The sequence below is a fragment of the Chiroxiphia lanceolata genome, chromosome 7 (genome assembly GCF_009829145.1).
Source record: "Chiroxiphia lanceolata isolate bChiLan1 chromosome 7, bChiLan1.pri, whole genome shotgun sequence".
In the NCBI taxonomy this organism is placed as follows: domain Eukaryota; kingdom Metazoa; phylum Chordata; class Aves; order Passeriformes; family Pipridae; genus Chiroxiphia; species Chiroxiphia lanceolata.
In genome coordinates, this window is record NC_045643.1 from 22,766,528 (window position 1) to 22,793,847 (window position 27,320).

General features: G+C 39.3%; 1 protein-coding gene across 2 annotated transcripts in view; it reads left to right on the plus strand.

The window, feature by feature from the left end:
• Window positions 1-1,290: 1,290 nt before the first annotated feature.
• RBMS1 (RNA binding motif single stranded interacting protein 1) overlaps window positions 1,291-27,320 on the plus strand; it is a 145,418-nt gene continuing 119,388 nt past the window's right edge. Inside the window, exon 1 of one of the 2 annotated variants that reach the window (XM_032693144.1) lies at window positions 1,291-1,565. In XM_032693144.1, coding sequence (XP_032549035.1) covers window positions 1,491-1,565 — 75 coding nt within the window. In that variant the 5' untranslated portion in view covers window positions 1,291-1,490. The remainder of the gene's footprint in view (window positions 1,566-27,320) is intronic. The other variant, XM_032693145.1, reaches the window with a different exon arrangement.

Consider the following 27,320-nt stretch of genomic DNA (forward strand, 5'->3'; position numbering starts at 1 on the left):
GCAACTAGTTTCTTATGCATGGACCATAAAGTGCTTACAACTTTCTTCCCTGGAAAAAAAACTTTTAAAGCGATCTTAATGGCTGGCCAGGAGAGCTGCAATGTCATTTGCGTAATTGTCCTCTGCTCAGCTGGAATTTGGAAGAATATCTGCAGTTACCTCTCATTGCTCAGGCTGCACTAGGGATTCATGGCTGCACAAAAGCTGCCTTTGCTACCGCTCTGGGATGCTTGTACATCCTCGAGGTTTTTAATCTTTCTTTCCACTACTGTCACATTTAGTTTGGCTGATACTAATAGACTCGGGAGTTTTTGTTGACCTTATATACATGTTTTATTAATCAAACAATGCTGCAAGACAAAAATGATTGTGATTAGTGTGACAAAGAAACGGCATCTGCCTAATGCTCTGAGGATCAATTTATCTTTGGTTGAAAAGAGATGGATTTGTCAGAAGTAAACCAGTGGACTAAGTTGGTTTTTTACAAACAGCAGTGGACTATAGTGTGCTGCCAGTCCCCACTTCTAATGTTTCGGAAATCAGCTTTCAGACAGAAAATATTCAAGTGAAAAACTATAACTATTATTGACTAGAACAGGGATGTTTCCTGTTTCAGAATGAAGTGTACTCAGCACCGCTGGCTAAAGTACAAATTTAAGAATGTGCAATGGGCCAGACAGAGAATTTGGTCTGGTTTTGTGGTTGCTGCTCTGTAAACCGATTTTACCACTGCAGTCCCTTTTGCTCCCAGCAGATAAATGGACCCTGTACCGCCAGGCAAAATCGAAGCCAAATTTTGTTTTCCAAAACGTACTCAATTCTCCCTTCCAGCCTGCGTCCTGCACCACTGCTCGGCAGCGAGATGCACAAAGAGCGAAGGCGATAACAAAGCACAACCCGGCTAATTAGGTCAGAGCCGAGCCGGGCGCGATGCGGCCACTGCAGTCCTCCTTCTCTTTCTCCAGAACGTGGAAACCCCCCGCTCCGCTCCTGCCGGGCACCGCAGCTCTCGCCGCTGCTGGAGCGGCCCTTGAGCCGAGCAGCAACCCGACCCCGCACAGCCACCCCGACACCGGGCCGGGGCTGAGGCTCGCCCCGGGCTCCCAGAGGGGCTAAGCGCCTCCCCTCGCCCCCTCTCCCCCCGCCCCTCCGCCAGCCCTGCCCCGCCGCCCGGCACCGCCGCCGCTGCCGCGCCGGCCCCGAGCGCTCCCTGCGCCGCCGCTCCGCTGCCGCTGCTGCTCCTGCTCGGCCCGGCCGGGCGGGGACTTGGCAGGAACTCCCGGGGAGAGAGCGAGAGTGCCTGCCCCCGCCACCGCTCCGCTGTGGCTTTTTGGGTGGAGGAGGAGGAAGGTCTGGGCTCGGCCGAGGAGCAGGAGCCGCCGTCGCCACTGGAGAGGAAGAGGCAGGAGGGAGAGAGAGAGACGGAGAGGCGGCTGGAGCCCCCCAAAGTACCCCCCCATCCCTGCACTGCAGGCTACATTTCCAGCTTCATGGGCAAAGTGTGGAAACAGCAGATGTACCCCCAGTACACCACCTACTACTACCCCCAGTATCTGCAGGCGAAGGTAGGGTCCGGCACGCCGGGCGGCGCGGCGCGTCTGGGGCTGGCCCCGCTCCGGGCGGCCGGCCAGGGCCGAACCCGGGCGGGGGCTCCGCGGCTGGGGCACGGCCCGCGGGAGGCGGTCAGGTTGCACCGGGGGACGGAGACAGGAAAGAGCCGGCAGCCCCTTCCTGCCGCCCGCCGCCGCCCCGGGAAAGCCTCCGGGAGCCCCCGCCGGGCTCCCACCCCTTCCCCTCGCTCCCGACCGTGCCATCTCCGACCTGACTCCTTCCCTCTCGCCTTCCCCCTCCCGCCGGCGGTCCCTCCTCTTCCCCGGGGCTCTCCGCCTGTCTCCTCCTTCCCAACCACGTCCTCGGCCACCCCGCCACGGAGTGGAGCGCTGCGGGCCCCGCTCCCGCTGCCTTCGCCCAGTGCAGCCCCTGGAACGCAGGGAGAGGACCCGAAGTTCGGGCGGCAGGGCCCGGCTGAGTCTGCCATGGCCGTCCTTCAGTCACCCTGGGGCGGGGGTGCTGTGACATCCCGAGGGGTGGCAGGGCATGCTTGCTGCTGCGATGGGGATGGCTGTAATTCCAGTTAAATACGGGCACTGGGGAAGCTGCTGGACTCGGGTGGATACTCATTGTCTGTGGAGTTGGACCTTTGTGAGCTGCCACCTCGCAGTTTTCGAACTGGATTAAAAAACGCATTAAGGGTCCAGCTCCTGATGGTTAATGTTGTACGCGGGTAGGCGGTGTTTGCAGGAATATTGATGTTAGCAATTCTTGTGGTGGTGGATCTCCACCTCTTTTTCCTTTCTCCTTCAAGTCTGTAAGGGCAGCCAGCCCCACTGCTCTAGAAGCATCATGCTGCAAACTGGCAGATGCAGAGGTGGTTGCATCAGCTGTCTGGAACATTTAGCATAAGCCTTTCCAACCACCAGTGTCACTCCTCACAAATCAAAACAGACCCATATGAGGCTTCAATGTGTGAACTTTTTTTAGAGGTTATAACCGTGGTGTGGGGTTTGGTTGTGATTTTTTTTTTTCCCTGTTAAAGCATCTTGCCTTTTTGGCAGTGACAGGACAAGAATTCCCTTCCCTTTATCTGCACACTTGATAGGCTCTTCTTTTTATTGTGTTTGTGTTACTGTATTGTGAAACGTATTTTTTACTGCTTGGCTGAAAAATAAATTCAGTTTGACGGTCATGAGATGTTTTACAAGGCAGCAATGAGGAGGCTTTGGAATGCGCGTTCACATATACAGAAATTGATAGAAATGTGATGAAGGTCTTTAGGTGATTTGAAATTACTACTGTCTTAAATGTCTAATCAACATCAGGCTAAATAGTACAGACTATAGCCATTTAAAGATTGTGCTGCAGAGTAATCACTTCAGTACTGTTTACATATATATTTTGAATGCATTATTTTGAAGAAAGGTAGAATGCCTAAAGGACAGCCTTTTGCATCACTTAGCTTTATGACTATATAAATATTCTCAAATGAAACAAATGTCTTTATTCAGCAGCTTTTACCTTCATGGTTTTGTGTGGCAATAGTAAGTTACAAACCAAGTACATAACATGGAATATATACAAAGCAATGTCGTTTGGCTGTTTTGACCTGTAAATAATTGAAGAAGGAGATAAACTGTAATAGCTTACAGTAGTTAGTAGAGAATGATCCTAGAAATCCATGATCCTATGAGAAAGCATGGTGGACCATCTTTTGAAAATGTTTCCTGTACAGATAATTTAATATTGATTTGTATTACAGTCAATGACATCTTCAAAGCGTCTTGTAGTCTTTGCTATAAAATTATACAGCCTGAAATTACATTGCTCTGTTTCAGCAGAGAGAACACACAGCCATTTGACGTACACACATGAAATGAAATATCTGGGATCCAGTGGAAGTTTCCTGTTTTCATAATCTTGATTTTATAAAAGAAATAAACGAAAAAAAGGTGTCTCCTTGGTATAGATAAAAGGACTAGTAATTGTAAGTTTTGATATTCAAGTATGCAGAATCCAGTAATACAAGCAATCTTCTCCCTTTGGATCCTCTCTGAACGTGTAGAAATATCAATTTAATTCATAGTTTTCAGCTGTTCTATTCTTTGAGCCCTAAAACAGCCTCTTGTCCACTACATGAAGTATTTCAGTAATTCTGGAGAAATCTTTGTTTTTTATTAAAGATAAAGGATGATAGAATTGAATAGCCTTTGCTGAATGAATGATGGGTAATGATACGTGATTACACTGGGGGAGGTAGGAGATTTTGAAACTAGAAGTTTTGCTTCTTATTTAAATAACGATGGAAAATCTGCTGACTAATAAACTGCAAATCAATAATTAGGAGGTGACAGGAATTGCTTGAAGATGGAGTTTTTTCTGTGGAGAGCTCAAAAATATTCATTAGAAATTGTGTACATTCCTAATGGTTCTTTAGGTTAAAATGTTGATGTGGTCAACTATTTTAATTGCTACAAATATGTTATAGATTACAAAAACAGATTTGTGTTTGACTGTTATGATCTCACAGTCTTATTTATGAAGTATTCAAGCTGGTTCAATGATATATTCTGGGAGGAAATATAAACATTTGCTATGATTCAGCACCTCCCTCCCCCTAGTCTTAGGGAGCTCAGCATCAAAAGAGATTAGTGAAACCATGGACTTAAATTAAATGAACAAAATTAACATTGGAAGAAGGTGTAAGGCTTTTAATATGAAAATCATTATGGAAATGAAAATAGTTTGAAATGGCTTTAAGTTGAAGCTTGTAAAACCTTCATTTTTGGGATGGCCACAATTTTTACTCTGGCAAATGATATGTTTGACATATCTGTAAAATTTTTGTGTCTTCTAATGAATGTATGTTTTATTACAGTCCCTATATTGCAGCATTGTATGGCTTGCCAGAGAACAACAAAAATATTTTCCACGTTTAATGGATGTTTCTAATGGTTTAGGTACTTTTAAAACAATATTTCTGTAACATTTGCTTTTCAAATTTCAACTCAGTTGTATTTCATTTTCATACTTAATGTTTTACTTGTAATTGAGATATTCTGTATTTCAACATTTTGGAAAATTATGTTCGTTAAGACTGTATGTGTTTTAGTAATGCTTAAAGGCCTGTCTGCCCAGGAGTAAAACCTGACTGTGTCAGGCAGATTATTTTGAAGTTTAACAAGACAAAGTACACATAAACAAATACAAATGTATATAGACATCTCTAGGCCACAATTTGCTTTGGTCAAATAAGAAATAAAAGTGAATCCATGCTTTGTTTCCCTTTACTGAAATATCAAATGGAATTCAGAGTCATGAAGCACACAACAGTTTACAAATAAGTCGTGATAACTAGCTGTTTTACTGTTTTTTTCCTTGGAGAATAAAGTGACAATATGACTAGTTTCACTAACAGGCTTCTGTATCATAAAGGAAAGTTCTTTGTATAAGAGAGAGTTAGTAGAAGATGGAAACATTTCCTATAGATAGCATGGTTTATCTGAAGTGCAAGCTTTTAATAGTCATAGATAATACTTTTGTGATACTTGAATTCTATTTATTTTATATGTTATTAGATAATAGCAACACAGAAGAAATGAAATCCTGGAATCTTGCTAAATTACCTTAGAGTGGGCCTTAAACTTCATAATTTGAGAGCTACAAAACTGGTGCCCTGGCAGCTCTGAGAAAAGCTAATATTTCTAGAAGTTTGCGTAGGTTTGTAGGCAGGACTGTAAATTGATATAAACTGTAGTGAGCAGGCAGATTCTGCCATGTCAAAAACTGTTTTTCAGGCTGTTCAGTGCAAACTTTAAAATGGGAACACTTAATTTTTATCCAGACTTGTTGATGGTAGAGTAAGAACAAAACAGATATGAAAATTTATTATTAGGAGACACTGGATAATCTGCAGTTAAGTGTCAATGTATGAAGTTAATAGACTGATGTAGAACCTTCTGCTTTAGATGCTTCTAAAGCAGAGGAGGTTGGACCTGCTAATTGTTTGCTGCTGATGTATACCTTGGCACTGCATTCTGTACCAAGCACAGGTCTGTCACCCTTTAAAAAGTTTTACTAGCTTATGAGCTGATTTTAATCAGCATAAATGATTACTAATCAGTTTAGTTAGATTTGTTCTCTATGCACTATGACTGCAAAATCTGTACATAGTAAAAGACAAGTTTACAGTAAAACAGTGCTCGTGTTTATAAGGTTGGATAGAAATAATTTGCACACTCTGTATTCTCAGAAGTTATATTAATTGTCCATAATTGTGATCTCTCTAGTTCTTGACTGGACTTAGAAATCCATTAAAAAGAAAGAAAAAAAAAAAGCACAGATTAGCTGCAAGCAAACTTTTTGTCTCCACACAGTTACCTGATCCTGTTAGCCTCCTCAGCCTCTTGAATGTGTTCTCTCCCATTCCAGCCAGGCTGGGATTTTATTGTGCAACTACCCGAAGAATTCTTTCAAAAAAATGTACTATATTGTGGAAAGGAAAGAATTGTAAAATTTATCCATTTTAAGAAAAACTTGAGAGGCCTGGTGGTAAGGTAGTCCCTCCAGCTCTATAAAATGTACATCCCAGGGGATGTAAAATAGGGAGAAATGAAGAGTGTTACCTAGAAAGAGCATTTTCTCTATTTCCAAACATCCCAGTCCAAAACTGGGACTGTCTGTTTACATCCATCCATCAGACAGACCACTGGTCACAATGATTGTTCTGTGTAGTTGTTCCAGCTGGCTTGTTTTGTGAGGAACATCTCTATCCTTGTCCCAGTTATAGCTACTTTTAAAGTTTGGTTCAGATGGCTTGCTATGAACTAGAAATATGCCCTTCAGAAAGTATTTCTAGAAACTCTTGCTAGAATAATTCTTAAATATGCAAAAGCTTTTCTGGAAGTGGGTTGAGCAAAGTTCATACAAAGCTCTGCAAATGTCTGTCTTCCTTGTGTGGAATTACTCCAGTTTACTGGAGTAACAGAATTACTCCAATTCTGTTGCAGAGCTTTCATGAGAGTTAATGTCAGATTAGCCACCTGGGCAAATATGCATTAGAAGCAGGATGTAACCAGACATGTTGTTAATAGTAGTGACTTCAGGAAGGCTTAAACTGAGATATTCCATGCTGGGGGCACTGCACTGTTTGGTGGTGTCAAGAAGGATGTATATTAATGTATCATGTACATTATGGTGGTGTCAAGAAGGATGTATGTTAATGTACAATAATGTACATTATTGTAACTGTTTAAATAACTGATAAAGAAACATGAAATGTAGAAACACTTCACAACATCATCATCTTGAAGACTGGCTTCATTGAAGTCAACATGAGTTATGCCTTTGTTTTCAGATAAGCAATATGTACTATAATGTTAATTTATGCTTGGATTATGCTGACCATGCTTAATTTGGGGGGGATCTGAAATGACATGGTGGTCATAATCTTCATTTCAGAGGAGCAAAAGTTAGGGAGTGCTTATAGATTGTGTGATCAGGGCTGGAATCAAGGAGAAGTAGCAATGGCATCCATAATGTGCTTATTTTGTATTTTTTTTCCTAGGGAGTCTTTTAAAAAAAGTTATAAAAATGCTGCAACTTTCCTCTCTTAATCCAACCTCTGTAGAGAAAGCAATGGTATAAATATACATGCACTAGAGACTGATTTTGCAAGTGACAGAGTAAAAAAATATTTCCTCCACCAAATTAATGGTAGAAATTACAGGTTCTTATTAGCTTTGTAAGTTCTAGAAGTTTGAGACTAAACTCATCCCTAGAGTTCACTGTGTTTGATGCTTAACTTGATACTGTGTGATTGGCGTCATTTAAGAAATGTCAACAAAATCTTGGTCCCTCTCCTTGATTCTGTAGTAACTTTACTGCAGACATATGAGCAGATCCTGAGTGTGATGGTCTTAAGGGACTGACTGACTTTTACAAAAAAAGTGATAAACCAATATATGACTTGAAATAGACTTGAAACATTTATTCAGTGCTTTTTTTCTTTTGTTTGATTGTTAACCCCCCCAGGCTCTCGGTTTGTTCCAAAGCCATGTCTGTGAAGTTTATATCCAATAGGTAGACAACAGCTGCAAAAGCCCAGAATTACACAGTCTGTCTGATTTGTACTAGTGTATTTTCTAGCTTTACCTTCAACACGGGATCCCAAGGCACTCATGAAAGGTGTGCAATAAGTTTGTAGAGGGAGAAGTTAATTTTCTTTGAATAAAATAGTTCTTTAGGTTTGGGTTTTTTTTCAAAACTCAGGTGAAACTCTTTATAATTACTGTAGTTTTTTCTCATTCTTTTAAACCACAGTTGAGCATGATGTTTAGATTCGTAAACTTATTTGTAAAGGGAACCCTATACTTCAAAATACTTGGCTTCTAGTTAGAGTATAAAGCTTTAGGTCTCAGTCTCAAGGATGAAATTTCCTGAGAGCAAATATCTAAGCTTCCACCTAGTGTTGAAGGAACAAAGAAAAGGTAGGCAAAATTATTGCCATTTGCCAATGAAGTAAAGCATTGTTTTCTAAACTTATTATTCTATAAAACAATATCTTTAAGAAACATATCTATTTAGGATATACATCAAAAAAACCAACTTGGACATGATTTTTCAGCTGCTTTGAAGTCCAAGCAACAGTTTGAGCTATGAATGTTGATAGCAGATGCATCACTCTTACTCAGAAAGGTAATTGATGCTGCTAATCCTAATGAAGGACACTTGATTGTGGTAGTAGTAAAGATGTTTGAACAAAGGTGTAGTAATAAATAGGAAATTATAGCTTGGTACAGATACATATTTCAGTTTCAGTCTCCCATAATCAAGAGTGAATAACAGTGGTTTTAAAAATAAATTGTTTTTCATTAAATTATGCTTTTGGTTTGAGAAATAGTCTCTTGAAGAGATATGTTTAGATTTAGATAAAATTTTATACTTCTTTTTGTTGTATTGTATAGACTTTTTGTGGCCTGTGCAAAGTAGTGATCACAACTACTTCTACTGGAAAAACTCCTACTTTGCTAAAATGTGAAAAATATTGGAAAAGCATGCTGATAAAAATCTCTTCTGCCTGAGTTTAATTCATTTCAGTCAAAACAGACACTCAACAGATTCAGGTCATATTTACTGTGGCTAATAGGTGATGATTATTATCTGACTTCCTGCATCTTCTTCCTCTTCCTCAGCTGAATATACTGAGATCTGCATTTAACTGTAATTTCAGTAAGTTCTAAGCTGAATTATGTTATCTCAGAATTAAGGACCTGAGTATAACCAGGTACTATGACTCACTTGTTTCATGGTGGCTTTTAAGCACTGTGCTCTTGTTCATAGTCTGAGGTCATAAGAGCACATTTAGTCTCAATTGCTCTGACTTGATGAAAACATTTCAAAATATATTTAAGCTAAATTTCTGAAATCTCTGCACGCATGTAAGGCCTATGAAAAGTACTTCAAAATCGTTCCAGGTAGATAAGCAGAGCTTACTGATACAAAATGGAACTCAAAATGTTTGGTGTGACTCTTGTGCATGGAAAGTATTGATCTTTTGTAGAGAGATAGAGTGAACGGGCTTCACTTTGTGGATTTTACAACAGGTTAAGAACTGAATTCCCTTGCTTGTCTCTTGGCAACACACACTGACACAATTTCTACAGCAGTTTATAGGCTGTGGTAGTATCTGTGACCTCTTCTATCCCTCAGGCCATAGCTACATAATCACTTTAATTTTACATAACTATGCGCAGCAGCCAAAAAGGACAATCTTGTCTTCCCCCATTGCTCCCAGCAACCCATTCCTCTCCCTTCCCCTGTGCTGGCACAAGCATTTGTATGATCCGTCAGTGAGCTGAATCAAGAAATCAGTCTGGCTGAAAACTAACCCCAAACCCCCCACCTGCAATACATTTTTACAGTGGAGCAACTAATGTGATACTTAAGGAGTTTGAGATTTGCATGGCTATAGGTAAAGTTGTCTCTGAGAGAAGTACATCCTCATAGGCCTCGCTTTTGTCCAACAAAGTGGTGTTGTGTAGCTTTTCTGAATAAAAGGTTTTCTGGGGCCTTGGCCCACAGCAAATCTGCTGATTTCATATATATGCTGATAACTGTTGACATAATTTTTCTATGACTTTATCTTTTCTTTTACTGTTTTAAATTGTGTTAGATGTTGGTTCACTAAGTCTGCGCTAAGGGACAGACCCTTTTGAGTCTGTCTTTCATTCTTAGGACCAATGATTGTGGAAGTAAGTGTGAAATAATTTGCTGAGAGGGCTTAAGTTAGGTATAGGCCTGGGAGGAAAGAAAGAATCAAATGTAAGTGGAACTTCCAGAGGCCTTGTAGCATAGTGTTACATCTAACTTTCCATTTTCAGCACAATGCAACATTGATATTTTATTTCATTCTGGGGAAAGAGAGGAGAAGGCTGGCACTTCAAATTAGCGGCAGTTGCAGAATTAAGACAAGGGTGTTAGTGACTCATTTGGAAAAGTACTAGCTAAAACATTCTGTCTCCTAGAAAAAACATTAAAGAAGGGTTTATGATACAAACTTTGAATTTCATTAATAGTGTCAGTGACCCTCTGGTTTCCTCAGGGTGGCTTTCCTGGTTAGTGACCATTTGCATTTGACAATGGCACATTAAAGGGAGGAGAATAAACAGGGACATTTTAGAGGGGGAAACATCTCTCTTAACAGGGTCAAAGACTTCAGAATGCCTCCTTCTTCTTTTGACCCAGTCAGCCAAAAATTCAGATTCTTATTGTTTCAGGTAGGTGGAAAAAAGGGCTATACTTAGTTTCTTTGATGCGTCTGAATTATTGACAAAGAGTAGTCAAACTCCAGTTTCCTTGAACACAGGGATCCTGAATCATAGAAGCAATTTCTTTGTTCTCAGTCCCAAATTCTTTTCCCCAATTCACTATTCTCACTGCTCAGGCCTTTTACTGGATCGTACTCATGTTTAGGTTGTACTCTACTCTTTCCTTATCCGTATTTCAGTGACTTGTTTTCCTTTTCTGAGAAATATGTATATTTCCCTGTTTTATACCCAGGTCCTACAAACAGCTTTATTTAGCTTTAAGAAAAAAAGCCTAAGAGGAGATCTAATTGCTTTCTAAATGTATCAAATGAGAATGTATAGACAAGGTGGAGCCAGGCACTTATTGAAGATGCACAGGGATAGGATCACAGGATAATTCAGGTTGGAAGGATCGTCAGGAGCTCTCTAATTCGGTTTTCTGCTCAAATCAGGGTCATCTAGAAGATCAGACCAGGTTGCTTAGGCCATTATTCAGTCTGGCCTTGGAAGTCTCCAAGGATGGAGATGCACAGCCTCTCTGCACTGTTCCAATACTAGCTATTCTAATAGTGATTTTTTTTCCCTTATGTCCAGTCTGAACCTCTCTTGTTTTGACTTAGGCTCATTGACTTATCATCACGCCGTGCACCGCTGTAAGAACCTGGCCCCTTCTCCTTGATAACCTCCTCAGAATTTTCCATTCTATAAATGGAAAGCTGCTATTAACTCCCACCAAAGCCTTCTCTTCTCCAGCCTGAACAAACCCAGCTTTTCACAGAGCATGTGATCCAGCCCCCAGCCCCACCCTCCACTGAACTCGCTCTAGTTTATCAGTGTCATTTACTGGGGGCCCAAAGCTGCATGTGGTATTCTAGATGGAGCCCTTCAAATAGGGGGATAGTCACTTCCCTCACCCGAGTGCAACCCAGGAGGAACACCTTACTGCCAGAGCATGCTGCTGGCTTATGCTTGGCTTGCTGTCTGCCACAGCACCCAGGTCTGTTCCAGCAGAGCTGCTCCTCATCCTGTCAGTTCCCAGCTGACGTCGTTTCAAGGGACTCTTCCTTCACAGGTGCAGCATTCACTGTTCTCTTCTTGTCTACAGAAGTAGTTGTTTTATCATAGAAGGGAATAGGCAATAGGATGCAACACAATGGACACAAGTTGTGACATGAGAAATTTGTAATTAGAAATTAAGAAATTCTTTTTTTTCACCATAAGGGGGCCCAAGAACCTGAACAGATGCTGAGAGATGTTCTGGAATCTCTTGGAGAGGGTAAAAAAACTCAACTGGACAAGGTCCCAAGCAACCTGCTGTACTTGAACCTGCTCTTGGAGGGCAGTTGGACTGGATGACCTCCAGTAATTCTTTCCAGACTAGTGCGTAATTCTGTAAGGTAGGCCCTGGTAGCTATCTATCAGCATAGGAGGCTCTGAAGAAACTGTTACTGCTCCTTTCATGTTCCGTCATTGTAAGCTGTGCTATGGAATTTGGAAAGGAAAGGTATAGAAGGAAATCCCTTTTTCTGTTTAACAGAACATGATTGTATAATGCATATTATATATGCAAATGATATTTTAATAATCATAAATCATGCAAATTCCCTATCCTATTTTAGCAAATATCTTATTTAAGCTGCTTAAAATTTAAGGTTTTAGGTTTGTCTATTTGTTTGTTTTTCTCCTGGCAGAACATTATAGTGCTACAAAATTATGCTGTAAATTGTGACAGACTTGTAAACGTTCTCATACCAAACCACCTCTTTAGCCTGACATTTCTTGTTCCTGCATCAAATCTGAATGTGTTGATAAGTTTTTGTCTTGAACATGGATTAAAAATTAAATAAAATAATAATTAACCCCAAAATAAATCTTGTTTCTTTCTAAGCAGACATTATTTGGAGGAACAGCAGAGTACTGAGGAAGGCAGTGTTCTGACTTTCTGGGAGAAAAAATGGGAAGAATTAGCATGTTCCTCTTGCTTTTTACTGACAGTTTTGCTATATCTCACATGACTTTTCTTCCAAATTACAGTAAGTTCATCAGCTGCAGAAGCAATGGATACATGAAAGGCTTCCAAACCCACCCACCCAGCTTCTTTAGCCCGCTCTGCTTTTATTAGCACTTCTTTCCAGTGTCTTTTATATACTTACTCCCCCAGATTTTCTAAGGATTTTCAATGGCAGGTATAATAATAGGAACTCACATGTTCCCAAATCCTGAAGTTAATCTTAAAGATGCTGCTTCTACTAGAGCTTAAAAAAAAATAAAATCACAGCCATGGTTGTCAGCCAGATTGATGATAAGAAAAACATGTAAAATCCACCAAATGTCAGTTCATTTTTACACTGCTAACTAAATAATCTGATGGTGGTTGTCCATTAATTCTGAAAATCAGGTTTCTTGTTAGGTGCCAGAATATATATTTAGGGATCTAGCACTGGATTAAGTTGGCCTTAAGATGACTTTCATGGCCAGGGAGTTGAAGAGACAGCAGTATTGTTACTCCAAGTTATTATCACAGAAAACAAATTGCCCAACTGAACACATCTTTATTTTCTCCTTTATCCTGGAATGTTTACCTTGGTGGTGACCGGGCTATCTGAACATAAAAAAAAAGTGCAGATTTTTACAAAAATATAGAATTGGGGGGAAAAAACCAAGATACATTTGTGCACTGGGGATGTTTTTGCTCTTAGGGATTTTAAATGCTATTCTTGGACTTCTGTTTAGTTGAGGGCTTGGGAGTAGGGGGTAGTGTTACCAAGCATCTAACAGTTACATGCTAAATAGCCATGCTACTTTCTGGGAGAAATAGCAAAATACCATGGTAAAAATGAAAGGACAATAACAGAAGTTTACTTTGCCATGTTGCCCCCAAAAGAGTCAGAAAAACAACTATGCATATTTTATATTTGCTACCTGTTTTCTTCTTTTAAAATCAAAAGTGGAATTCTATGTCAGATGAATAATTGAATAATGAACAAATGAGTTATAGATACCTTTTTTTACTCATATGAAATATAATGGGTCATTTTCCATGCTTACTTACATTCTATTCAGCTCTGTCAAGGTTAGTATAAATGGGTCCTCTTTACTGATATTTATATGAAGTTTAGAAACGTTTATATGCTGAACAACAGAACTCCTGGCATTTCTGTGACACACCTTTTAAGAGAAGAAATTTATCTGAGTGTTGTCTTTCAAAATGTATTCCATCTTTCTCATTGATGGAAATCGTGCTGTTTTTGTCATCCAGGGAGGATGCTGCACATCCCAATGCTCTGGTGGTAATTGTATACACACATTTTTAAAACGTGTTGGATATATAGTCTAGTTTAGATTTACTTACCAGTTGTTAGAAAATATCCACAGTTGATTCAATTTTCTTGATTGACTAGTTAGTGTTATTCTTTGGTCTTTGAAAGTGTGGTGTGTACTCTGCAAGACAGCCTGTGCTTCAAGTAATTTGGATATTGGGCAATCTAGTGAAATATGGATGTGTGTGTATTATTTATAAAATATTCTGGCTTGCTGTCTATATAATGAAGGCATTCATGTGTAAAATGGGCCCTAGTTGTGATTTTTTCATAAATTAATACCTTAGTCCTTCTCTTGACACTGATAATGAGCTCCATGTGTTATCTGATTTACATGTCCACAGAATTTAGTCTTTGCAGAAAAAATCATGCACCAGAATCTTACTTTTATGTCAAGCAATAATAAACATTATAGTATTAATTTTAGTATTTGTTTCATTATAGACTCCCATTTTTCACTTTAAATGATCTGCAAAATCTCCAGACCATACCAGACAGCATATAGCTTTAAAGCAGAATTCTGGAGCCTCTAGATGCCTTGGAGACAGTGGAAAGAAGCCTTGCTGGTATCCAGGGTTGTATATAAGTTAGAGCAACTCTGGCTTGCCTAGTTACTGGAGGATGTCAGGAGACTGAGCTGGGATTTCTGGGAGTAGAAAGCTGAGAGCCATGTCTGGAAATGAAAAAAACATTTCACAGTTCTAGTGAGAATCTTTTGATAATTGATACTTATAGGAGTAGCATCTGGAAAAGAGGAAAGTCATGTGTCAGGATGCCATTGAGATAGCAACAGAGAAGTAATCTGGGTTCTGCATTGGATTCGCCGAAGCAGCAGGCACCTTTAGAAGAACTACCTGCTGTTAGTCCTTACTCCCACATTGAGACCCAGAGCACCTGATCTTGAGAGTGGCAGGTTTGAACAGAATAGAAGTGGTTCCATGGGACTGATCCAGTTTGCTTTCTCTGCCCCTGAGCATTGAGCTTATCTCTGAAAGTAGGTTAAATAGGCTCTTAGAGGCTGGCTATAGACCTGTCTCTTGAGCCTTGTGTTGTCATTTGAGATAGGAAAAGAGGAAAAGGTAACTGAAAAGTACAAAGCCAGATGGAGGAAAAACTAATTTTGAAAGAGGCAAATTGCTGTAGAGAACAGATAAGGAAAAAGTGAAAAGAGCAGAGAAGAGCAAAAGCCCAATTCAGTGGAGAGGCTGTGGCATGTGTGCCAGAACATGGCACAAGAAGACACCTCCAGCTGCCAGGCCATCCATGGGGAGTTGCATCTCCAACAAAAGGAGATTGAAGGCAGTATTCTGCAAGAACTCAGTTTGGGGACTGCTAAAGTTCAGCAAGAATGAAAGGTTATTTTTAGAAAAACAATGGACAGATTTGGGGAACAAACAGGACCTCTGGGAAAGGCCTTGTTTTATACAGATTGTGAGAGGACAAAAGATGCTTGTGGGGCAGTTGTGGCAGTCGTCTTTGCCTCTTAACTACTGCAACCCTGTTGTGATAATGTAGATGAAGTTACAGAAGTAAACTCCTCAGAACTGAAGAGTTTGCCATTTCTTTTTACTTCCTGTAAATTGTACATCTGTTTTCTTATTACACTGAAACTAGAGTAAATGCAAGAACTCCCTGAACAAGCTCTCAAGTGACGTGGTGATGTTGCAATTCTTTTTGGTATTTTATATGTTCAGGAATTTTCTTATCCTGATAGGTGTGGCAGGAATCTGAATCGAAGAAAATATACAATATAACAAAAACTAAATGTAGTTAGTATCCACTTAGGAGCCAGAATATCACTATACTATATCACACACTGTTCCTAGCAAAAGTGGCTAAACAGAGAAGAAACCCAGAAGGCACCCATCTCAATATGAAAAATCAAAAGAGTATGCTTGAGAAATAGAGCTCAGTTGAAATTATATGGTACATCAGCTAGAATGAAACTTAGAATTTATGGTGACATATTTTCATGTCTTTAAACTTCACACATAGAAAAACATGCTTTCTTACATTAAAGTTTTCATCATTCATTTGTGCTGTTTGTATTATGCCAGAACCCTTATGTGTCTGGTCATATGTCAGCTCAGAGGCTAAGGTCCATCCTACCAGCCTTGAGTGGATTCTGTGTTTGAACTAGAAATAAGATTCCAGTCCAATTTGGTGAGCAGAGAAGTGGACTTTAAGGTCACTTTTAGGGAAAAGCAGGACCAAGAGCAGGTTAGAAGTGCTCAAGTCATCACCATAGAATAGCATTTGCAGTTCCTATAACTGAGGTAGGATGATCTGTATATTTTAATTCATATTTTTTGTGAAATGGCCAGAATCATTCTCAACTGTGCTATGGCCTTTGGAGATGGTGGAGATCGTGATACTCCAAAGGAGTAGCACAGAGTTTGTATTTCTTTTTTTTTGTCACAGTCTACCTCTGTGGAGCAACACAGCCCAAGAAAGGTCTTCAGTTTTATGGAGAGGGAGTCACAAAAGTCACAGTGATTTTGCACTTCCAGTGTGTTGTCCTGAAGCCATAACTACATCCAAACAAGAGTAGATCCTTTTTATTTTGTTCATATTTAATGTCTCAGTTTTGTAGCTTTTGGTTTTGTTTCTTTTTGTTGGTGGTGGGACTTTTTTAATCATGGGTTATATTGGTGATGTTAGCTCTCAAACATTATATAATCCCAGACTTTTGCGCATATAGTTTTGTCCTGCATTTCTCTTGTTTGCAGTGATCCTCTGAGAATGGTGTTTGGCATCTAGTTCCTTTTATTCTGACAACAGGGATCCTTGAGAGGTAACTGCAGTGCAAGCACTGGGCACAATACTAGCACAGCAAGCACTGGTGGAAGGCCAGGTATAAGGATTTATTAGGTATTCTGGAATAATTATCCCCAAATAGTTTCAAATGAGCAGAGCTTTCCTCTTGAAAAAGAGCACCCTCGTCCAAAGCAGCTTAATCCACTTTCAAAGCCAGCTAAGCAAGAAAAGGCATTCTTATTCTGCAAGGTGATTGCCTTGTCATGGCGTTACTTGGAGATGTTTTTACATTTAAATCTGTTAATGGATGCACGAGGCTTCTGTTCCTGCTTCTTTCCAGGATGAAGCTTTAAGGGTTTGATGATACTGAAGTAAACACATTGGAGTGTTAGAGAGTAAAAGCTGTCAACGGTGCACAGTATTGACGCTAACAAGATTTAGAGCTTGTATGCACTTAAAAATATAATGGAATTTATAAGGAAATACTTTTCTGGAATTACTGAGTGTGTTAAATTCCCCTATAGATGTTCACATATCTACATCTCCCTATCCGGGGTTATTTCATAGCGGTTCCGGTAATTTTCCAAACATAGACAAGACTTAATTAAGCTGACTCAATGTGCTAAACTCATGTAATCTAAAACTCTTTTAACTGTATTGTCCTCTAATTAATAATTTTAATAGTTTTAATTATATTACTAAATCCAGTAATAGCAGAAGTAAATAAATGCGCAATAAATATTTATTCACTTCACTAAGTGAGCATTTTGCCTGCCTGCAGTATTCAGAACTGGGCTGCAGAGCACGTGGTAGAACACAGATGAGATTTCTCTGCATACTTTTTGCAAAGTCTCCTTTCTTGAGAATTATAAGTACTGAAATTACACAGGTATCTTGGATTTAATTTTAAATTGAAAGGTTTCTAGAATGTGCAGTAATGCAAAACACAAGTACACGAATGTATCATAATTATATTAACACATTAAATAGTACGAGTTTTATAGGTAAAAAGTTATGTTACACAGAAAAATGAAGTTGCTTAGCTTTATAAAAATCACATTTACAATGATATATGCATAGACTTAATTTAATTACTTTAAGTGTTGGCATGAGAGACCAATTCAGCTCAGTCGTAGCCCTCCAATTAAAATTGGAGGGGAATAGAGTTAAATAAGTAACGCTGAGTAGAATTTGAAGCTAAATACAGAAAAAACTCAGTTGTAGTGTGCAGCGTGTTCTACTTTTGTGACTCTTACAGACTTCAAAGAGAATTGTATGTTTGCATCCCAGGGCAGAAATTGGCCATGTGCTTGGGAGCATGAAATCTCTCAAGGTAATACTTCATAACTGTGGAATGTATCCCAGGACTGATATATAGCTAAGAACTGAGAATCAAATTACACTTTAGAAATACTTGAAATTAAATATTTTTCTAGTTAAAGAGAGCACTATGCTGGGCAAGCAATATATGTTTTCTTTCTCTAGAGGTGCATTGGAGCATAAATATATGAAGCATTTAAATATCTGTGTATGTATTTCCTGGTCTTTATTGGATTTTAGTAAAATTTCTTCAGGGAAAAAAAGATGGGTTTTTTTTTCATTTATTAGTGTTTTAGGTTTGTATCTGCTTTTAATTTCTTTTTACATTATTCTTTTTTTCACTCCAATTAAGTTTGAAATGTCTGATTTTAAGCAATTAATTTCCAAACATACAGACTTGTTTCATCAAGGAAAGGAGCAAATATCACTAAATATTGGCATCTGCACAGAAGCATTCACAGAAGCATACAGTGCTCTCAGTGGTCTTTTATTAAAAAAAAAGCTACCACAAACAAAAAAATAAATTGATGATCTTTGTTGTTGGTGCATCGGAGATGGACAATAATTTCCTGACTGTTCATTCTCACAGTGGCCCAGACCCTTGCAGGTGCAGACGAGCTGTTTTGTCCTTGAGTGGACATACCTTCTGTAGTATCAAGTCCACTCACTTTTCTTGAATCCATTCTCAGTGCAAGCCAAAGCCCCATACTGATCAGGTTTAGTGAGGGGTATTGGATTCCATCTGTCTTGTTTTCTTCCTATGACACTACTGCCCACCTAGAAGGTGATGTGCCAGGGAAGGTGATGATCACGATTTCAGGTAAACGGCTGTCATATTTGGGGAGACCCTTCTCTGTTGACTTTGACTGTTGTAAGGAATTGCTGAGGATCAAGCTAAATCTGCAGAGAGCAAATTCTTGTGGGAAATAGAAAAGGATATTTATTTGAAATAAAATAAATAGTAAAGAAAAAGCAGTTTTTTGTTCTTTTACTTGATGTTCTGTTCATATGAGCCCTGGTGGTTAGGAGGATTGTCTCTGGAAGCTGGGTTTGCAGCAGACTGGAAGGTACTTGACAATTGATACGGCTTATTGATTATTACTCTTTATATCCTTGAAGTACCCTGGATGTCCTCTACACAGATCAGGCATCCATTGAGATAATCCTTGGGTTTAAGATAGATTACTACTTTTTTAAAAACTTTGTTGCATTCTGTGAGTTCAATATCCTGTGACTAATGGGTACTATTAGGGAAATCTCAAATGTTAGGGAGATAATGTCAAGCTCATCGGAGACCTGATAAAGAACAAAGCAACACATTAATCTCAGTGTTGAAAGACCTATACATACACCTCAGCTGCAACAGAGATGTTATTTTTCACTAATGCTTTATTTCTGTCAGTTTTAACAGCCTTCAGATCTACGTCACAATTCTTAAAATGCTTAATCATGGGAATATCATTTGGACCTATTAATGTAGTTAAGAGTATTCACATGGTTAAAACTTTGAAGTTCTATCTGACCCCTGCAGATCAAGTCTGAAGTTTTGCCTGTCTTTACTATAGCTCTGAATTGTCTAGATTCTGACAAGCACATCAATAAAAATTAAAATGTGCTGTACTTCACATAATTTTTTATACATATATAGTGGGGGATTGAAGAAATACTATACTGGGTTTTGTGTTATGTTGCAAACTAAAAGCCATTTACAAAAAAGCACATCTTGCAGTACTCATCCCCAGAAAGGGGGGATGAGTACTTCTTTCACATGAAGACCATGTATTTGTATGAAATCTAATGGCCATTTCTTCAGTGAAATTTCACTGTCCAGCTGAAAATAAAATACAGTAGCACTTATATAACAGAAACCTAGAACACTGTAAATTATGTCCTTTGAGCAATAAATGAACTTTCTTCCTAAACTGAACTGAAGTTTAGGAATGCAGTGTTCTTTGTCTTGTAATTGTCTGCCTACACACACCCAGTCTGCAGTTAGAACAGCTCACCACTGAAGAAGCACACGTCCTATATTTTTGTTCTCAGATGTGTATTTTTGTAGTGGAAGATGTCTTTACATTAACAAAAATAACTTCATAATGATTATACATTAGAGTTAGCGGTGCCAGTTTCACATTATTATATGCATACATACTTGTTAGAACATGAATAATATTTTCAGAGTAACCATACATTTTGTAGAACTTCTAAATGTTTTTGGCTCCATTAAAATATTCAACAACATATTTGTTGCATATGCACTTTTTTTCTTACTAATCTAGTATTGCCATTTGTTAGGCTGTGATGAATATGTTCTCCAGACAAACTAACAAAAGACAATAGATCAGTTCTCCATCCAGGAAAACAAAACGATGTAAACAGAATATTAGACAAGGGCTCTAGAGGACAACCGTCAATCTGTAAAATAAAAAGGTCAGCCTGGTATGATATCTCTGATGTACTTTAGAACAGGTAAATATAAAACTATAAAGAAAAGCAACTGTCATTTAAAGCTAAGCGTAAAAAGCACAAGCTTCATTATCGTGCTGATCTGGATGAACCTTAAACAATGTTTACTGTAAGGTTTGGAGAGTTGCCTAGCACTGGAGTATACACAATTAAACAACATAGCTGAACTTTTCTTTCATGTCAGCATACTGCTAAAAAGACCTTCATTGTACTCATATGATAATCATTCTTGGAACTTACAACATAAACAGGAGGAGAGAACATTGACTAGTAATTCTATCCCATGGTAGCTGAGTGCATCGAGGGGCATGACTGCATTTTCACCTGTACAGCTTAAGAAGTAAATTAGATATACAAAATAATGGTAAGGGCATAGCAAAACCTGAACTCAGTTCTGACATGTGAATGTGTACTTGAATTTAGGAGTTGCAAGTAAGGACTAATAGTTATTTAACATATTGCAAAATTAATTTTGATTGTTTTTTTGCAGCCTTATTTCTGTGACTAATCAGCATCTATGTACTTATCCTTGCTTTGGTATAGTAGCCCACAAAAGGCAAACACAAATTACTGAAGGAATAAAGGAAAGTTAAAGCAACAAGCCAGTTGATAGACTTTGAAAGTGGATAATCTGAATTGTAACTGCAGTTTGGCATGTCATTAGTCCCGGTAATACTTGTGTTTCACATTATAACACTAGGAGTTTCCAGAATTGCCAGTATGATTTTATATTTTTTCTAGTTATTTTTAATTTCTATTTTAAAAGAAATTATTTTGGATACCACTTTTGCATGGGTATACATCATAATAGTTCTTGTAGTGTTTGTAACTAATGTTATTTCATTAACTGGCCACCCTCAGTTCCTATTAAGCTGTTAATATTTATGTAGAGACTCTATATGAATGAACATTTTAATGAAAAGCTGTTAATATTAATGGCTGTTTGTAAAAATGGAAGTTAATGTAGGATATGAATTTAAATGTGTAGTATATGACTTGTTTAATATTACAACAATTAATGAGATTGTGTGCAGTTGATGACACAGCAGAAAGATGGACACTAATTAAATGGTATATGAAAAGTGTTCTGAACTTTCATCAGCATCCAGAAGAGAAGAACAGTTCAAAGCTTATGAAGAAATTACAAACACAAATCACAGAATGGGTTAGGTTGGAAGGGACCACACATCTGGCCCGACCTCCCTGCTCAAGCAAGGTCATGCAAGAGCATGTGGCATAAGATTGTGTCCAGACAGTTCTTGAGTATCTTCAGTGAGGGAGACTCACAACCTCCCTGGGCAACCTGTTCCAGTACCTGGTCACCAGCACAGTAAAGAAGTTCTTCCTCGTATTCAGGTGGAACTTCCTTTGCATCAGTTCCCGCCCATTGCCTCCTGTTGTATTGCTTGGCACCACCAATTAGAGCCTGGCTTCATCCTCTTGACACCCTCCTTTCAGTTATTTATACACACTGACCAGGTCACCTCTCAGTTGTCTCTTCTCGAGGTTCAACAAGCCCAGCTCTCTCAGCCTTTTCTTGTAAGAGAGATGCTCCAGTCCTTTAATAATCTTTACAGCTCTCTAGTGGACCTGCTCCAGGAGCTCCACATCTCTCTTGCACTAAGGAGCCCAGAACTGGACAGAGCCTTCCAGGTGAAGCCTTACTAGGGCTGAATAGAGGGACAGGATCACCTCCCTTGACCTGCTGGCAATCCTAATACACCCCAGGATACCATTGAGCTTCTTGGCCACAAGGACACACTGCTGGCCCATAGACAGCTTGTTGTCCCAGGACCCCCAGGTCCTTCTCCACACAACTGCTTTCCAGCAGGTCAGCCCCCAGCCTGTGCATGGGGTTATTCGTCCCCAAGTGAAGGAACCTGCATTTGCTTCAAATAGACAATGTTTTCTTTCAAATATTCTTTTTCTTAATCAGGACCTCTTGACCTTTGCTTTCTGTAGGAATAGTACTAATCCTGTGACATTCAGATAATCACAACACTCACTCATCAAACATGAAAACAGATTTTTGTAGTATTTGTTGACTTGAAATTAAAATGTTTACCTATATACAGTCTTTTCACTTTCACTGAGCCATTTTTACTGCTTATAGACCAAAAATTATTCACACTTTTGTCTGAAATTGCAGTTTATTATAGTTATGATAGAATAATTATATTCTACTCTATACTAGAGCTGATAATAAGAGGAAAAATAATAATTTTATGTTGTCAAGACCCTCAATCCCTCAGTGGTGAATAATTTTTTCAGTTTTAAAAAAAAGCATCTCATTTGTCTGGACAGATACTCAGCTGGAGATCAGTAGTATGCCATTATTATTGCTTTAAAATTTCAAAATTTAGGAATAGTGCATGGACTCTTGTGCGAGTGGTAGATAAACAATTTCATTAGCAATCCAATGGCATGTTTGCTAACAGCATTAGAAAGTGCTTCTCGAAGGAGCCCCATCAAGAAGGTTTTTTTGTCTGTGAATGTACAGGACATTTATTACCTTTGAAATATATTTTCTGAAAATACTGTCCTTTGAATTAGGCCTTTCTGCCAGATGCAATTGATATTATATTACCAAGTGCTGCCAATTGAAATTATATTGCCAGCCTTTCCCTCATATTTTTAATACAAGAAAATTCTTTCAATATCTAATGAGTTCTTGCTTTTTAAATTAGGGGTTTGTGTATCCTAGGAATCCAAAGAAAGGTCCTGGATTGCAAAGTCCAATGAATATTTTGGTGCTCTAGGATGGATAGTCACTGGTAGACCAAGAGAGGAATTCACCATTTGCTAAATGCACCTGGTACACAGCTTTGTGCCTGTAGGCTGGAAACAAGCACCTGTGGGGACACCCTGGGTTTAGACGGTGACTGGTATTTAGGCATGCAAGAACTGTAGTCTGAGCAGAGTAAAAGGAAATGCTAAACGAAAGGCACATGGCTGCTGCACATCAGTAAAGTCAAATCTGTGTCCATTCTGGACTGGAGAGGTTTCCCTGTTAGCTTCAGTGGGGAAATTACTTTGTTGCTATCTATGGGTAACTTCACCCATATTTCCACCAATTTGAATGGGCTTATGCCCAGTGAAGGGAGAGAGAAACTCTGAAAGCCATTACATTTAGTTCACTTTCAATTGCAACTGCCACGTTTTCTTTAACACTAAGAATATTGTGCTACACTGCATGTCCTGTGGCTGTAAAGAATTCTATCTTAATAAAATTTTGATGTTTGCTAATGTAAATCTACCTCCTCACTGGCAGCACAGTTTTCTTCTAGTAATACCTAATGACCTGCATTTGTAGCTACTCCCTCTGTGTACTGGTGCCAGCCATCCTGGTGCAGATACAGGGTTGTCACTGCTTCCATGATAAATTTGTATTAACTAGGTTTAGAGCTAGAGCATATTTCATTTGTTATGTTCACTCGTAAACTGGAACTTTGCTCAAAATGAATTTATAGAAAACAATTTGTACAAAATACATTTCTCCAATTTTTTTTTATTGTAAGAAGAAGCTACCATCTTATTTGAGTGTTACTTATCTTTCAACAGTGACTTAAATTAACTTTTCAAAGTAAGTGAGAGGATGTTACCTGATATTTGAAAATGTGGGCTAAATGTCTTTATGCTATAATTATAATATGGCTAGATTAATTTTCTAAGGTATTTACTCAAACATTAGTGGAGTAAGTGCTGAAACAATAATCAAAATATAAAATATAAATAAAATACATCTTCTGGTAGATATTTTCTGGTATATATGTGGATCTAACTCATGTTGTTTTAAGGTGCTACAGAATGAGGTCCTGTTTATGTAGCAAAATAGGCCTAAAATGATACATGAGAAATGCCCAAGCATTGCATTAGTTTCCTGCCCAGATCATGAACCACTTTCCCAACTGTTGTGATTATCTCAGTAGACCTGAAACATCCAATTGCTATACAGTCACATCAAGCTCACTTCAAGCTCACTTCAGCTATGCAAATCATTATTTCAGTGGAATTAATAGTCCTGTGTTGTACCCCAGAAATTCAATGATATATCTTCACTCAATCTTACTCATTGTTTCCAGGGAAAACTAAAATGCATTTTTTAGAACTTTTGGTCCAACACACCCAGACATGCAGGTTTAAATTTGTGCAAGTATTCTTTATTTGCATAGTTCCTAACCACCAATGTGCTTGGTATTAGATAAATGAGGAATCCAGATACAAATCATACAATAGGCTTCCCTTCTAGTCATCCTCATAAAATCTTGATGCTTAACCTATAAATTGTTCGAATAGTTTGGGGTTTTTTTTTCTTTTCAGATAAATTTTAAGTACAAATTGCCAGAATGTTGCTGTCATAAAGTCTTACTGAAATTTACTGAATTTACATTTCTTCATCGATTCTTTCAGAAAGTTGTTGTTTATTTTTTCATGGCACAAAAAAGCATGACAAAAAAGGCATGAGCCAGTTCAACTGGTAGACATAAAAAACCCCAACCAATCCACCATAACCCATTAAGCTAATTTTGGTATTAAAAATTCATATCTACAGACTCCATGCTTCTGTTTTTAACTTCTGCACAAGAACGAAAGTGGTTGTGGTGCGCATGTCAAGCAACATGAATTTGCAGTCAGAAAAAAGAGCTATTAACAATAAACCTCCATGGATGCAGTCCTGAAGGACTTTCTTTCCAAATGTGTCTCGTTGTAAAGCACTGGGATTACTCATAGTAGTAAGGATTTGTTCTGGGACTTTTACAGGGTTGCCACCCAACCATTTTGTGGCTCCCAAGATATGCAGACCTTTTATAAAACACAGAGGAGCCGAAGAGCAAAGGGAAAGTACTTCTTTATATGTAGCATTGCCCCTTCAGAGACACTGGGATGTGCAGGCCTTATGGTGTCATCACATTTTAAGCAGAACTCTCCAGTGCTTTCACAAGCAAGTTGTACTTGAGAATTGATGGCAAGAATATGACCCCAGTGTGCTGTGTGCTTGCAGGCTGAGCGGTGGTGGGAGGCCAGCTGTGGAATGTGGGAAAGCGGCTGAACTGCTGAAGTCATGCAGGGAATGTTAAATGTGTCTCCAGCTGGCAGGGAGCTGTGGTTTAAACACAAGCTCCAGGTCCTGGGTATTGCTGAGCGTTCCCAGCACCCTCAGCTCCTGCTGCCCTCAGCATGGTGCTGATACAAGTCACAAATGGATCGAGAAGAAAATGAAATGCTTGTCGACTTTTAGGGGAGTTTTAATGGCAAATGAAGTGAAGCAGTGAAGGCTTAAACTTTCTTACTATGAACTAAGTGTTACGGTAGCCCAGTCAGTGAGACGTATGGTCCAGAAAACTTAATACTGCAAAGAAAAAGGGTTCTCATATTTTTCTTTCTTATATCCTTGGGGTATGGTCCTCTTAGAGAAAATACAATTAATCCTTCTTTAACAACCCTCTAAATTAGGGGGGTGTTCTCCCACAGCTTAGCCAACACATTTAGTTTCATGGTAAAAGCACCAGAGGCAGGGACTGACACCTACCTGGTGTGGCAAAGGGAAGAGGGGGAATCAGTGGGAGATGTGATGCAGCTCTCCTTCTGGGTGGGCAGTTAGAATTTCCTCATGTCTCCAGTGTTCCTCGATTAGCAGAGCAACTGCTGCAAATACCCCTAAGGGATACCTGCACGCATTTTCACATGATTTTTTATCATGCTGATATCACTTTCTCTCAGCCCAGAGTCAAAGGGAAACCATGATGGAGCAAATTCAGCTGAGGTGTCAGCGAGGTGACTGCTGGTCCAAGGGCTGCATTACACTGCAGTGTAATTCCAGGTCTATAGGAAGAAGATATACCCTATCTGTAGATATACCGTATGTTGTCTAAAGGTATACAGAGTGACAGTATGAAGTAAAGCTGGGAGGTGGCAACCTTATTATGAATAACATAGAAGTTTAGAGAGTACCGTCTCTTAAATATGATTAAATCAACAGTAGCAAATGGCTTATTACGAACAGCAGCATTTTACTGCCAAACCACGTAAGTCCCTAGCAACAGTCCTCATCTGGAAACTCCTTGTTGCCTTCCTAACGTTAATTTTTGTAATAAGATTACAGTTTCAAATCATCAAGAGAAAGCACTGATGGGCTGTTTTTCAGCTTTAGCTTAGCTAAAGGTTCCACCCAAGTAACTCTGGTCATAAGACATTTTCTTCTGTTAGAGTCATAAGTCAGGATGTGTCACAAATGCCATTAACATTGAAACAGACATGGGCTGAGCCTCTGTATTTTTAATCCTGACCACAAACCTCTTGACGCTGGATCAGTAACAGAATGTAGAAACACGAGAAAAATGCATTCTGAAACTTTTCCTATGCAAGCAATAATTTAAGAGGGTTTAGAAGTTACCTCTGGTGAATCTTGACAGATGTCAAACATTACTTTCCGCAGCTAACCACACTCCCTCCTTGCCTAGCCTCTCCCTGCTCACACACCTTCTCAGCAAAGGGGACACCTGCCCATGCCTCTGCTGTTCCTTTGCAGAGTTGCGCTACCACTCAAGTTTGCTTTGCTTGATCATACAGCATCATCAGCACTGCTTCTTGGAGGAAGATGTCCCACCTTGGTAACTACAGGAGGCTACCTGGGAGCAGAGAAGAAAGTTTGCTGTAGGCAGAAGGTGAGAAAGGAATATATCTGGGACAGACATGAAGCTTCATTGAAGAGAATCTAGTTGGGAAAAGGGGTGAGGACATGGCAGCCAAGGGAATACAGAAGAGCAGCTACAGAAAGAGTACTTTGCAAGCACATGAAAGCTCACCTTCCAGCCTCCTCCTCAGTCTATCCTACATGAATAAAATTCTTCTCATAGTCACAAGGTGGAGTGCCTAGAAAGTAACTGTAGTGGTGCAAGAGTGTGGGGAGATGTGGGGGGAAAGGGGTGCTGAGCTGAGATACCACATGCTGTACTTGGAGCAGCTGAGGCCCAAGCATTCCCTTCTGCTCACTCTGCCATTTTTGGCAGAAGAGCAAAAAGGACACCTGGAGGCAGCAATACCTCAGATTACTAGAAGCAGGCTTGCAAATGTTCATCTGCCAAAGCCTAACTTG